Source organism: Cherax quadricarinatus, chromosome 23, assembly GCF_038502225.1.
Source record: "Cherax quadricarinatus isolate ZL_2023a chromosome 23, ASM3850222v1, whole genome shotgun sequence".
Lineage (NCBI taxonomy): Eukaryota > Metazoa > Arthropoda > Malacostraca > Decapoda > Parastacidae > Cherax > Cherax quadricarinatus.
The window spans coordinates 21,323,597-21,339,096 of record NC_091314.1 but is presented as its reverse complement, the minus strand read 5'-3'; the positions used below and the strand labels follow the sequence as shown (position 1 = coordinate 21,339,096).

General features: G+C 42.9%; 1 protein-coding gene across 1 annotated transcript in view; it reads right to left on the bottom strand.

Annotated features, from left to right (window-relative positions):
• LOC128685615 (protein turtle homolog A-like) overlaps window positions 1-15,500 on the bottom strand; it is an 895,009-nt gene that overhangs the window by 139,506 nt on the left and 740,003 nt on the right. Inside the window, exon 6 of the mRNA XM_070088010.1 lies at window positions 9,901-10,043. Within this exon, the coding sequence (XP_069944111.1) occupies window positions 9,901-10,043 (143 nt within the window). The remainder of the gene's footprint in view (window positions 1-9,900; window positions 10,044-15,500) is intronic.

The window sequence follows — 15,500 nt, the reverse complement described above, 5'->3', positions numbered from 1 at the left end:
AGACAATGATGTGCCTGGGGAAGACAATGATGTGCCTGGGGAAGACAATGATGTGCCTGGGGAAGACAATGATGTGCCTGGGGAAGACAATGATGTGCCTGGGGAAGACAATGATGTGCCTGGGGAAGACAATGATGTACCTGGGGAAGACAATGATGTGCCTGTGGAAGACAATGATGTGCCTGGGGAAGACAATGATGTGCCTGGGGAAGACAATGATGTGCCTGGGGAAGACAATGATGTGCCTGGGGAAGACAATGATGTGCCTGGGGAAGACAATGATGTGCCTGGGGAAGACAATGATGTGCCTGGGGAAGACAATGATGTGCCTGGGGAAGACAATGATGTGCCTGGGGAAGACAATGATGTGCCTGGGGAAGACAATGATGTGCCTGAGGAAGACAATGGTGTGCCTGAGGAAGACAGTGGTGTGCCTGAGGAAGACAGTGGTGTACCTGGGGAAGACAATGGTGTACCTGGGGAAGACAATGATGTACCTGGGGAAGACAATGGAGTACCTGGGGAAGACAATGGTGTACCTGGGGAAGACAATGGTGTACCTGGGGAAGACAATGGTGTACCTGGGGAAGAGAATGATGTACCTGGGAAGACAATGATGTACCTGGGAAGACAATGATGTGCCTGGGGAAGACAATGATGTGCCTGGGGAAGAAAATGATGTGCCTGGGGAAGACAATGATGTGCCTGGGGAAGACAATGATGTGCCTGGGGAAGACAATGGTGTACCTGGGGAAGACAATGATGTACCTGGGGAAGACAATGATGTACCTGGGGAAGACAATGATGTGCCTGGGGAAGTTAATGGTGTACCTGGGGAATACAATGATGTGCCTGGGGAAGACAATGATGTGCCTGGGGAAGACAATGGTGTACCTGGGGGAAGAAAATGATGTGCCTGGGGAAGACAATGATGTGCCTGGGGAAGACAATGATGTGCCTGGGGAAGACAATAATGTGCCTGGGGAAGACAATGATGTGCCTGGGGAAGACAATGATGTGCCTGGGGAAGACAATGATGTGCCTGGGGAAGACAATGATGTGCCTGGGGAAGACAATGATGTGCCTGGGGAAGACAATGATGTGCCTGGGGAAGACAATGATGTGCCTGGGGAAGACAATGGTGTACCTGGGGAAGACAATGATGTGCCTGGGGAAGACAATGATGTGCTTGGGGAAGACAATGGTGTACCTGGGGAAGACAATGATGTGCCTGGGGAAGACAATGGTGTACCTGGGGAAGACAATGATGTGCCTGGGGAAGATAGTGATGTGCCTGGGGAAGACAATGATGTGCCTGGGGAAGACAGTGGTGTACCTGGGGAAGACAATGATGTGCCTGGGGAAGACAATGATGTGCCTGGGGAAGACAATGATGTGCCTGGGGAAGACAATGGTGTACCTGGGGAAGACAATGATGTGCCTGGGGAAGACAATGATGTGCCTGGGGAAGACAATGATGTGCCTGTGGAAGGCAATGATGTGCCTGGGGAAGACAATGATGTGCCTGGGGAAGACAATGATGTGCCTGGGGAAGACAATGGTGTACCTGGGGAAGACAATGATGTGCCTGGGGAAGACAATGATGTGCCTGGGGAAGACAATGATGTGCCTGGGGAAGACAATGATGTGCCTGAGGAAGACAATGATGTGCCTGGGAAGACAATGATGTGCCTGAGGAAGACAATGATGTGCCTGGGGAAGACAATGATGTGCCTGGGGAAGACAATGATGTGGCTGGGGAACACAATGGTGTACCTGGGGAACACAATGGTGTACCTGGGGAAGACAATGATGTGCTTGGGGAAGACAATGGTGTACCTGGGGAAGACAATGGTGTACCTGGGGAAGACAATGGTGTTCCTGGGGAAGACAATGGTGTACCTGGGGAAGACAATGGTGTGCCTGGGGAAGACAATTGTGTACCTGGGGAAGACAATGGTGTACCTGGGGAAGACAATGGTGTACCTGGGGAAGACAATGGTGTACCTGGGGAAGACAATGGTGTACCTGGGGAAGACAATGGTGTACCTGGGGAAGACAATGGTGTACCTGGGGAAGACAATGATGTGCCTGGGGAAGACAATGGTGTACCTGGGGAAGACAATGGTGTATCTGGGGAAGACAATGGTGTACCTGGGGAAGACAATGGTGTACCTGGGGAAGACAATGGTGTGCCTGGGGAAGACAATGATGTGCTTGGGGAAGACAATGGTGTACCTGGGGAAGACAATGGTGTACCTGGGGAAGACAATGGTGTACCTGGGGAAGACAATGGTGTGCCTGGGGAAGACAATGGTGTACCTGGGGAAGACAATGGTGTATCTGAGGAAGACAATGGTGTACCTGGGGAAGACAATGGTGTACCTGGGGAAGACAATGGTGTACCTGGGGAAGACAATGGTGTACCTGGGGAAGACAATGGTGTACCTGGGGAAGACAATGATGTACCTGGGGAAGACAATGGTGTACCTGGGGAAGACAATGGTGTACCTGGGGAAGACAATGGTGTACCTGGGGAAGACAATGGTGTACCTGGGGAAGACAATGGTGTACCTGGGGAAGACAATGGTGTACCTGGGGAAGACAATGGTGTACCTGGGGAAGACAATGGTGTACCTGGGGAAGACAATGGTGTACCTGGGGAAGACAATGGTGTACCTGGGGAAGACAATGGTGTACCTGGGGAAGACAATGGTGTACCTGGGGAAGACAATGGTGTACCTGGGGAAGACAATGGTGTACCTGGGGAAGACAATGATGTACCTGGGGAAGACAATGATGTACCTGGGGAAGACAATGGTGTACCTGGGGAAGACAATGGTGTACCTGGGGAAGACAATGGTGTACCTGGGGAAGACAATGGTGTACCTGGGGAAGACAATGGTGTACCTGGGGAAGACAATGGTGTACCTGGGGAAGACAATGGTGTACCTGGGGAAGACAATGGTGTTCCTGGGGAAGACAATGGTGTACCTGGGGAAGACAATGGTGTACCTGGGGAAGACAATGGTGTACCTGGGGAAGACAATGGTGTACCTGGGGAAGACAATGGTGTACCTGGGGAAGACAATGGTGTACCTGGGGAAGACAATGGTGTACCTGGGGAAGACAATGATGTACCTGGGGAAGACAATGGTGTACCTGGGGAAGACAATGGTGTACCTGGGGAAGACAATGGTGTACCTGGGGAAGACAATGGTGTACCTGGGGAAGACAATGGTGTACCTGGGGAAGACAATGATGTACCTGGGGAAGACAATGGTGTACCTGGGGAAGACAAGCGTATGAAGTGAGATATTTTTTTTCTGGTGTTTTAATGTTAGAATGTCAATATTTTATGTTTTAATAAACGAGTTCGAACAGGAGGTACTTAACCCAGTTAGTCAGGCTCGGTTGCTGGCTTAGGACGCTTGGCTTGGCATGGAAGGAGACACATGTGGTCAGTGTGGACGCAGTGACGTATGTAGCTGGGACAGCTATAGTTACGAGATAAGATTTGTTCGGATTTTTAATCCCCGGAGGGTTAGCCACCCAGGATAACCCAAGAAAGTCAGTGCGTCATCGGGGACTGACTGTCTTATTTCCACTGGGATCCTTCAGTCTTCTTCCCCAGGATGCGATCTGCACCAGTCAACTAATCCCCAGATTCCTACTTGGTGTAAGGAAACACGCCCAGTGTTTTCATCCAGACTGGGATTGAACCACGGACACTAAGTGTTTGACTCGAGAACGTTGCCCACTAGGCCACCATGACACCCAGGACACCAGAATACGTGGAGTATGGGAAGTGTTATTCTTATGTCTCGACATAAGACACAGAGGGAAGAAGTTATACAAGACAATACAAACGTTCACTGGCCCTCTCTCTCTAAAAGCCAAGCTTATCCTAATGATTTTAATTATAATTATAATTTTTAAAGTATGGACTGGTAAGCCAGCGGAAGGCCTCGGTCAGATGACTGAAAACTCCAGCTGCGGGTAATCATGTGACTAAGACCCGCGTCAGGAAACACTTGTCCTGTTTTCTGACGAACCTTACCTCAAGATTGATGGACTGACCACATCGACTCAAGGTTGAGGGAATGATTACCTTATTCTCCTCCTGTTCTTCAAGCTTCTCCTGTGTATGGACTGATGAAGCCACTGTGTGACGAAACGTTTCCTTAATAAAGATACCCAAGAGTTTCACATGTGTCTAATTTATCAAACCTTACCTAACCTAACTTAAGAATTAGTCCTCACGGGCTTAGAATCATAGATGCTTAGAATCTCAGTTCTCCTCAGACGCTCAGAATCTGAAATTTCGCTGAGTTGAGAGCCTCTCACCACTGAAAATATGCAAGTAACCCGGAAGTGCTGCGTCCCCTCGTGTCTATCCTTACATAATGTTCCCAGCCCTGTCTTGTACGTGTTGAGCTAATGTATAATTTATCTCTAAGTCGCTAATAATTAAATTACAATACAATATAGTGAATAACTTCATCACTCTCAAGTGACACGTGTCCACGATGTTGATACCTGGTGACTAGGCTTGTAGGAGTTGTACCAACGTGTGTGACCATGTGTATAACACTGGTGCCCACGTGTGTATAACTCTGGTGACCACGTGTACATTGGTGATGACGTGTACAACACTAATGACACTTCATGAATATCAGGAGACAGTAACATGGTGTGGTCTTCAGTGCAAATATTTCATGACGGATATGACGAAGACAGTGAGGAAGACAGTAGTGTATACAAGACAGTGGTGTATACAAGACAGTAGTGTATACAAGACAGTGGTGTATACAAGACAGTAGTGTATACAAGACAGTAGTGTATACAAGACAGTAGTGTATACAAGACAGTAGTGTATACAAGACAGTAGTGTATACAAGACAGTAGTGTATACAAGACAGTAGTGTATACAAGACAGTAGTGTATACAAGACAGTAGTGTATACAAGACAGTAGTGTATACAAGACAGTAGTGTATACAAGACAGTGGTGTATACAAGACAGTAGTGTATACAAGACAGTAGTGTATACAAGACAGTGGTGTATACAAGACAGTAGTGTATACAAGACAGTAGTGTATACAAGACAGTGGTGTATACAAGACAGTAGTGTATACAAGACAGTAGTGTATACAAGACAGTAGTGTATACAAGACAGTAGTGTATACAAGACAGTAGTGTATACAAGACAGTAGTGTATACAAGACAGTAGTGTATACAAGACTGGTGTATACAAGACAGTAGTGTATACAAGACAGTAGTGTATACAAGACAGTAGTGTATACAAGACAGTAGTGTATACAAGACAGTAGTGTATACAAGACAGTAGTGTATACAAGACAGTAGTGTATACAAGACAGTAGTGTATACAAGACAGTAGTGTATACAAGACAGTAGTGTATACAAGACAGTAGTGTATACAAGACAGTGGTGTATACAAGATAGTAGTGTATACAAGACAGTAGTGTAAACAAGACAGTAGTGTATACAAGACAGTAGTGTATACAAGACAGTAGTGTATACAAGACAGTAGTGTATACAAGACAGTGATGCATACAAGACAGTGATGTATACAAGACAGTGATGTATACAAGACAGTAGTGTATACAAGACAATGATGTATACAAGACAGTAGTGTATACAAGACAGTGATGTATACAAGACAGTAGTGTATACAAGACAGTGATGTATACAAGACAGTAGTGTATACAAGACAGTGATGTATACAAGACAGTGATGTATACAAGACAGTAGTGTATACAATACAGTGATGTATACAAGACAGTGATGTATACAAGACAGTGATGTATACAAGACAGTGGTGTATACAAGACAGTGGTGTATACAAGACAGTGGTGTATACAAGACAGTGATGTATACAAGACAGTGATGTATACAAGAAAGTGATGTATACAAGACAGTGATGTATACAAGACAGTGATGTATACAAGACAGTGGTGTATACAAGAAAGTGATGTATACAAGACAGTGATGTATACAAGACAGTGATGTATACAAGACAGTGGTGTATACAAGACAGTGGTGTATGCAAGAAAGTGATGTATACAAGACAGTGATGTATACAAGACAGTGGTGTATACAAGACAGTGATGTATACAAGACAGTGATGTATACAAGACAGTGATGTATACAAGACAGTAGTGTATACAATACAGTGATGTATACAAGACAGTGATGTATACAAGACAGTGATGTATACAAGACAGTGATGTATACAAGACAGTGATGTATACAAGACAGTGATGTATACAAGACAGTAGTGTATACAAGACAGTGATGTATACAAGACAGTGGTGTATACAAGAGAGTGATGTATACAAGACAGTGATGTATACAAGACAGTGATGTATACAAGACAGTGATGTATACAAGACAGTGATGTATACAAGACAGTGATGTATACAAGACAGTGATGTATACAAACAGTGATGTATACAAGATAGTGGTGTATACAAGATAGTGGTGTATACAAGACAGTGGTGTATACAAGACAGTGATGTATAAAAGACAGTGGTGTATACAAGACAGTAGTGTATATATAGACAGTGGTGTATACAAGACAGTGGTGTATATATAGACAGTGGTGTATACAAGACAGTGGTGTATATATAGACAGTGGTGTATACAAGACAGTGGTGTATACAAGACAGTGGTGTATACAAGACAGTGGTGTATACAAGACAGTGGTGTATACAAGACAGTGGTGTATACAAAACAGTGGTGTATACAAGACAGTGGTGCATACAAGACAGTGGTGTATACAAGACAGTGGTGTATACAATGGCGTATACAAGACAGTGGTGTATACATAGGTAGATAATGGTGTATAGAAGACAGTGGTGTATACATGGGTAGATAATGGTGTATAGAAGACAGTGGTGTATACATGGGTAGATAATGGTGTATACAAGACAGTGGTGTATACATAGGTAGAAAATGGTGTATACAAGACAGTGGCGTATACATAGGTAGACAGTGGTGTATACATGGCAGAGGTGTATACACAGGAAGACAGTGGTGTATACAAGACAGTGGTGCATATATAGGGAGACAATGGTGTATACAAGACAGTGGTGTATACATAGGTAGACAGTGGTGTATACAAGACAGTGGTGCATATATAGGGAGACAATGGTGTATACAAGACAGTGGTGTATACATAGGTAGACAGTGGTGTATACATGGCAGTGGTGTATACACAGGAAGACAGTGGTGTATACAAGACAGTGGTGCATATATAGGGAGACAATGGTGTATACAAGACAGTGGTGTATACATAGGTAGACAGTGGTGTATACATGGCAGTGGTGTATACACAGGAAGACAGTGGTGTATACAAGACAGTGGTGCATATATAGGGAGACAATGGTGTATACAAGACAGTGGTGTATACATAGGTAGACAGTGGTGTATACAAGACAGTGGTGTATACATAGGTAGACAATGGTGTATACAAGACAGCGGTGTATACACAGGAAGACAGTGGTGTATACAAGACAGTGGTGCATATATAGGGAGACAGTGGTGTATACAAGACAGTGGTGTATACATAGGTAGACAGTGGTGTATACAAGACAGTGGTGTATACATAGGTAGACAATGGTGTATACAAGACAGCGGTGTATACACAGGAAGACAGTGGTGTATACAAGACAGTGGTGCATATATAGGGAGACAGTGGTGTATACAAGACAGTGGTGTATACATAGGTAGACAGTGGTGTATACAAGACAGTGGTGTATACATAGGAAGACAGTGGTGTATACAAGACAGTGGTGCATATATAGGGAGACAGTGGTGTATACAAGACAGTGGTGTATACATAGGTAGACAGTGGTGAATACAAGACAGTGGTGCATACATAGGGAGACAGTGGTGTATACAAGACAGTGGTGTATACATAGATAGACAGTGGTGTATACAAGACAGTGGTGTATACATAGGGAGACAATGGTGTATACAAGACAGTGGTGTATACATAGGGAGACAGTGGTGTATACAAGACAGTGCTGTATACATCGGGAGACAGTGGTGTATACAAGACAATGGAAAAGACAGTGGTGTATATTTAGGGAGACAATGGTGTATACAAGAAAGTGGTGTATACATAGACAATGGTGTATACAAGACAGTGGTGTATACATAGGTAGACAATGGTGTATACAAGACAGTGATGTATACATAAGTAGACAATGGTGTATACAAGATATTGGTGTATACACAGGGAGACAATGGTGTATACGAGGCAGTGGTGTATACACTGGGAGACAATGGTGTATACAAGACAGTAGTGTATACATGGAAAATACAGTGGTGTATACATGAAGACAGTAGTGTATACATGAAGGCAGTGGTATATACATGGGGAAGATAATGGTGTATATGTGAAGACAACAGGGGTATAGATGAAGACAATGGTGTATACATGGGAAAGACAATGGTGTATACATGGGAAAGACAATGGTGTATACATGGGAAAGACAATGGTGTATACATGGGAAAGACAATGGTGTATGCATGGGAAAGACAATGGTGTATACATGGGAAAGACAATGGTGTATACATGGGAAAGACAATGGTGTATACATGGGAAAGACAATGGTGTATACATGGGAAAGACAATGGTGTATACATGGGAAAGACAATGGTGTATACATGGGAAAGACAATGGTGTATACAAGATGAAGGCAGTGGTGTACATGGGGAAGACAGTAGTGTATACATGGAAAACAGTGACATGCACATGGATAAAATGACGTACATGAGGGAGACATTAGTGTACATGAAGACAAAGTTGTATACATGGGAAGACTTGTATTGTCTGCCAGAAAACAAGTGAAATACCTTGTGTGTGTGTATGAGTGAAGCAGTGTACACCATGGGTGTACACATGGGTGCCCGTGTACACACCAGAGCCACCACTGACGTAAACATGTGTGTACATGTGTACTCAGGTTGAAGAACCAGGTGATGTAGGTGGTTCAGCAGTAACACACACACACGTATTACGTACACAGTGTATAACCGAACCACTAGTAACGTACACAGGTGCGTAAACTAGATTCTATTAGCGCACAGAGGTGTACACACCACATGCAACACTAACGCAAATTGTATGTACACCACATACAGCGCTAGCGCATACAGATATGAACATCATAGCTGTTGCTAATAAATACGGTGTACACGAGATCCACCACTTACCCACAGAAGTGTGTACACTACAAACTTCACTAACGCACAGGAGTGTGTACACTACAAACTTCACTAACGCACAGGAGTGTGTACACTACAAACTTCACTAACGCACAGGAGTGTGTACACTACAAACATCACTAACGCACAGGAGTGTGTACGCTAAAAACATCACTAACGCACAGGAGTGTGTACACCACAAACATCACTAACGTACAGGAGTGTGTACACAACAAACATCACTAACGTACAGGAGTGTGTACACCACAAACATCACTAACGTACAGGAGTGTGTACACCACAAACATCACTAACGTACAGGAGTGTGTACACAACAAACATCACTAACGTACAGGAGTGTGTACACCACAAACATCACTAACGTACAGGAGTGTGTACACTACAAACATCACTAACGTACAGGAGTGTGTACATCACAAACATCACTAACGTACAGGAGTGTGTACACCACAAACATCACTAACGTACAGGAGTGCGTACAACTCAAACATCACTGTCGCACACAGTGTACACCAGGGTCACCACTAATACAGACAGGTGTGTACCACTAACGCAGATGGGTGTGTACACCAGAACAACCACTGACGCAGATGTGTACGCACCAGAGCCATGACTAACGTAAACAGGCGTGTACATGTACTCACGTTAAGGAGCCAGGTGATGTTGTAGGCGGGAGGATCAGCATGTACGTCACACAGGAAGATGAGAGAGTCACCCTCACTCACCTCCCACTCGCCACCCACGCCCACACGCCCACCCTCCACCCGCAGCCGCGTCTCCGGCACATCTGCAGGGATACATGTACGTAGCAGAGGTATACATATGCAAAGAAGAGGAATACATATTCATAGAGTTACACATATCAGACGTATGCATATACATTTTGGGGTAAATGGCACTCAGAAGCAATAGATACCTTTATTAAAGAACATTTCGCCCATAGAAAAGGGTTTTTAAGTCAGAGAATTCATAAGATGAATGTATTTGTAAGTAGAGAAAAAGGAAGCACTGCAGGGTGTACACCTGTACAGTGTATACCTGACTATGTTGGCTCCTGGACCCCTAAATAACGTTACAGCTGTGGTGTATGTTAAAGGTTTAACTAACATGAAGTTACTCTGGTTTGTGTAGTGTTACATTCTTAACATTCATCTTTGTCAAATTCTTTAACAGACTTAAGTTAAACATACATGTCTCGATGTATTACACATGTAATGTCTGTGTTATGTTCTGCATTTATCCTGCTGATCTCTGACCCATGATATAACGTCCTGTGTAGTTTTTACACAACATTTGTGACATTCATTGCAATGAATGATATAGGATCTTGATTGTTCTGCATCACGGTGGTCATGTTTGGATCCGCCTGCCTGGTTTATTTATTCCTTCTGCAAAATTGCAAGCTCCTGAAGAAGCGTTGCCTGCAACATGAAAGGCCAGAGCTATCATTCAGTTCCTCCCTTTAGTTGTTTTGCATATATATATATATATATATATATATATATATATATATATATATATATATATATATATATATATATATATATATATATATACATATATATATATATATATACATATATATATATATATATATATAGGTAGTAGGTTGGTAGACAGCAACCGCCCAGGGAAGTACTACCGTCCTGCCAAGTGAGTGTAAAACGAAAGCCTGTAATTGTTTTACATGATGGTAGGATTCCTGGTGTCTTTTTTCTGTCTCATAAACATGCAAGATTTCAGGTACATCTTGTTACTTGTTACTTCTACTTACACTTAGGTCACACTACACATACATATACACGTTTATGTATACACACTCATCTGAGTTTTTTTTTATTTTATCTTAATAGTTCTTGTTCTTATTGCTTGTCCTTTTATATCCATGGGGAAGTGGAATAAGAATCTTTCCTCCGTAAGCCATGCGTGTTGTAAAAGTTAACTAAATTGCCGGGAACAATGGGCTAGTAACCCCTTTTCCTGTATAGCTTACTAAAAAGAAAAAAGAAGAAAACCGTCAAAGTGGGATGTTTGAATGTGCGTGGATGTTGTGCGAATGATAAGAAAGAGATGATTGTGGATGTTATGGATGAGAAGAAGCTGGATGTCCTGGCTTTAAGTGAAACAAAGCTGAAGGGGGTGGGAGAGTTTCAGTGGGGAGAAATAAATGGGATTAGGTCAGGGGTTTCAAATAGAGTTAGAGCTAAAGAAGGATTATCAATAATGTTGAAGGATAAGTTATAGCAGTTGAAAAGGGAATATGTATGTATAAATTCAAGGATTATGTGGAGTAAAATGAGGGATGTGAAAAATGGGTTATATTAAGTGTTTATGCACCTGGAGAAGAGAGAAGTGTAGAGAAGAGAGAGAGAGATTTTGGGAAATGTTGAATGAATGCGTGGGGAGTTTTGAATAAAGTGTGAGAGTACTTGTGGTTGGGGATTTCATTGCTAAAGTGGGTAAAAATGTTGTGGAGGGAGTAGTAGGTAAATTTGGGGTGCCAGGGGTAAGTGAAAATGGGTAGCCTTTGTTACGTCTATTCTTAGAGCGTAACAGCCTTTAATTGAGCTATATGTAGAAAGAGGTTTGGTAATAAGTAATACATATTTTATGAAAAAGAAGATAAATAAGTATACAAGGTATGATATAGCACGTAATAAAAGTTGTTTGTTAGATTATGTATTGGTGGAAAAAAGGTTGATGGGTAGGCTCCAGGATGTACACGTTTATAGAGGGGCAACTGATATATCAGATCATTATATAGTTGTAGCTACAGTTAGAGTAAAAGGTAGATGGGACAAAAGAAAAATGGCAACAAGAAGTAAAAGGGAGGTGAAAGTGTATAAACTAAGGGAGGAGGAAGTTCGGGTGAGATATAAGCAACTATTGGCAGAAAGGTGGGCTGGTGCAAGTATGAGTAATGGGGGGAGTTTGAAGAGGGTTGGAATAGTTTTAAAAATGCAGTATTAGAATGTGGGGCAGAAGTTTGTGGCTATAGGAGGGTGGGTGCAGGAGGAAAGAGGAGTAATTGGTGGAATGATGAAGTAAAGGGTGTGATAAAAGAGAAAAGGGTAGCTTATGAGAGATTTTTACAAAGTAGAAGTGTTATAAAAAGAACAGAATATATGGAGAGTAAAAGAAAGGTGAAGAGAGTGATGAGAGAGTGCAAAGGGAGAGAAGATGATAGTGGGAGAGGCACTGTTAAGAAATTTTGATGAAAATAAGAAAAAAAATTGGAGTGAGATAAACAAGTTAAGAAAGCCTAGGGAACGAATGGATTTGTCAGTTAAAAACAGAGTAGGGGAGTTAATAGATAGGGAGATGGAGGTATTGGGTGGATGGCGGGAATATTTTGAGGAACTTCTAAATGTCGATGAAGAAAGGGAGGCGGTAATTTCATGCACTTGTCAGGGAGGTACAACTTCTTTTAGGAGTGAAGAAGAGCAGGATGTAAGTGTGGGGGATGTGCGTGTGGCATTACGTTGAATGAAACGGGGTAAAGCAGATGGAACTAGCTGGATCATGATAGAAATGTTAAAAGCAGGCGGACTATAGTGTTGGAGTGGTTGATATATTTGTTTAATAAATGTATAAAAGAGGGGAAGGTACCTAGGGATTGGCAGAGTGCTTGTATAGTTCCTTTATATAATAAAGGGGGTCAAAAGAGATTGCAAAAATTATAGGGGAATAAGTTTACTGCGTATACAAGGAAAAGTGTACGGTAGGGTTATTGAAAGAATTAGAGGTAAGACAGAGAGTAGGATTTCGGATAAGCAAGGAGGCTTTAGAGTGGGTAGGGGATGTGTAGATCAAATGTTCACATTAAAGCATATATGTGAAAAGTATTTTGATAAAGGTAGGGAAGTTTTCATTGCATTTATGGATTTAGAAAAGGCATATGATAGAGTGGATAGAGGAGCAATGTGGCAGATGTTGCAAGTATATGGAATAGGTAGTAAGTTACTAAATGCTGTAAAGAGTTTTTATGAGGATAGTGAGGCTCAGGTTAGGGTGTGTAGAAGAGAGGGAGACTACGTCCCGGTAAAAGTAGATCTTAAACAGGAATGTGTAATGTCACCATGGTTGTTTAATATATTTGTAGATGGGGTTGTAAAAGGAGTAAATGCTAGGGTGTTGGGGTGAGGGGTGGGATTTAATTATGGGGAATCAAATACAAACTGGGAATTGACACAGTTACGTTTTGCTGATGATACTGTGCTTATGGGAGATTCTAAAGAAAAGTTGCGAAGGCTAGTGGACGAGTTTGGGAGTGTGTGTAAAGTTAGAAAGTTTAAAGTGAATATAGATAAGAGTATGGTGATGAGGGTATCAAATTATTTAGATAAAGAAAAATTGGATGTCACATTGGAGAGAGGGAGTATGGAAGAAGTGAATGTTTTCAGATATTTGGGAGTTGACGTGTCAGTGGGCTGCAGAAAACAATATGAAGTTCAACGATGAGAAATTTCAATTACTCAGATATGGCAAACACGAGGAAATTAAATCTTCATCAGAGTACAAAACAAATTCTGGCCACAAAATAGAGCGAAACACCAACGTCAAAGACCTGGGAGTGATCATGTTGGAGGATCTCACCTTCAAGGACCATAACATTGTATCAATCGCATCTGCTAGAAAAATGACAGGATGGATAATGAGAACCTTCAAAACTAGGGAGGCCAAGCCCATGATGACACTCTTCAGGTCACTTGTTCTATCTAGGCTGGAATATTGCTGCACACTAACAGCACCTTTCAAGGCAGGTGAAATTGCTGACCTAGAAAATGTACAGAGAACCTTCACGGCGCGCATAACGGAGATAAAACTCCTCAATTACTGGGAGCGCTTGAGGTTCCTAAAACTGTATTCCCTGGAACGCAGGCGGGAGAGATACATGATTATATACACCTGGAAAATCCTAGAGGGACTAATACCGAACTTGCACACGAAAATCACTCACTACGAAAGCAAAAGACTTGGCAGACGATGCAACATCCCCCCAATGAAAAGCAGGGGTGTCACTAGCACGTTAAGAGACCATACAATAAGTGTCAGGGGCCCGAGACTGTTCAACTGCCTCCCAGCATACATAAGGGGGATTACCAACAGACCCCTGGCAGTCTTCAAGCTGGCACTGGACAAGCACCTAAAGTCGGTTCCTGACCAGCCGGGCTGTGGCTCGTACGTTGGTTTGCGTGCTGCCAGCAGCAACAGCCTGGTTGATCAGGCTCTGATCCACCAGGAGGCCTGGTCACAGACCGGGCCGCGGGGGCGTTGACCCCCGGAACTCTCTCCAGGTAAACTCCAGGTCAGCGGATGGGTTTATGAAGGATGAGGTTAACCATAGAATTGATGAAGGAAGAAAGGTGAGTGGTGCATTGAGGTATATGTGGAGACGAAAAACGTTATCTATGGAGGCAAAGAAAGGAATGTATGAAAGTATAGTGGTACCAACTCTCTTATATAGGCGTGAAGCTTGGGTTGTAATTGCTGCAGCGAGGAGATGGTTGGAGGCAGTGGAGATGTCCTGTCTAAGGGCAATGTGTGGTGTAAATATTATGCAAAAAATTCGGAGTGTGGAAATTAGGAGAAGATGTGGAGTTAATAAAAGTATTAGTCAGACGGCTGAAGAGGGGTTTCTGAGGTGGTTTGGTCATTTAGAGAGAATGGATCAAAGTAGAATGACATGGAGAGCGTATAAATCTGTAGGGGAAGGAAGGTGGGGTAGGACTCGTCCTCGAAAATGTTGCAAAGAGGGGGTAATGGAGGTTTTGTGGGCGAGGGGCATGGACTTCCAGCAAGCGTGCGTGAGCGTGTTAGATAGTGAATGGAAACGAATGGTTTTTGGGACCTGAGGAGCTGTTGGAGTGTGGGCAAGATAATATTTGCTGAAGGGATTCAGGGAAACCGGTTATTTTTATATAGCCGGACTTGAATACTGGAAATGGGAAGTACAATGCCTGCACTTTAAAGGAGGAGTTTGGGATATTGGCAGTTTGAAGGGATACGTTATATTTATATATGGTTATAAACTGTTGTATTTGGGCGCCTCTGCAAAAACAGTGATTATGTATGAGCGAGGTGAAAGTGTTTAATGATGATGAAAGTATTTTCTTTTTGGGTCACCCTGCCTCGGTGGGAGACAGCCAACTTTTATACACACACACACATACACGCACACACACACACACACACACACACACACACACACACACACACACACACACACACACACACACACACA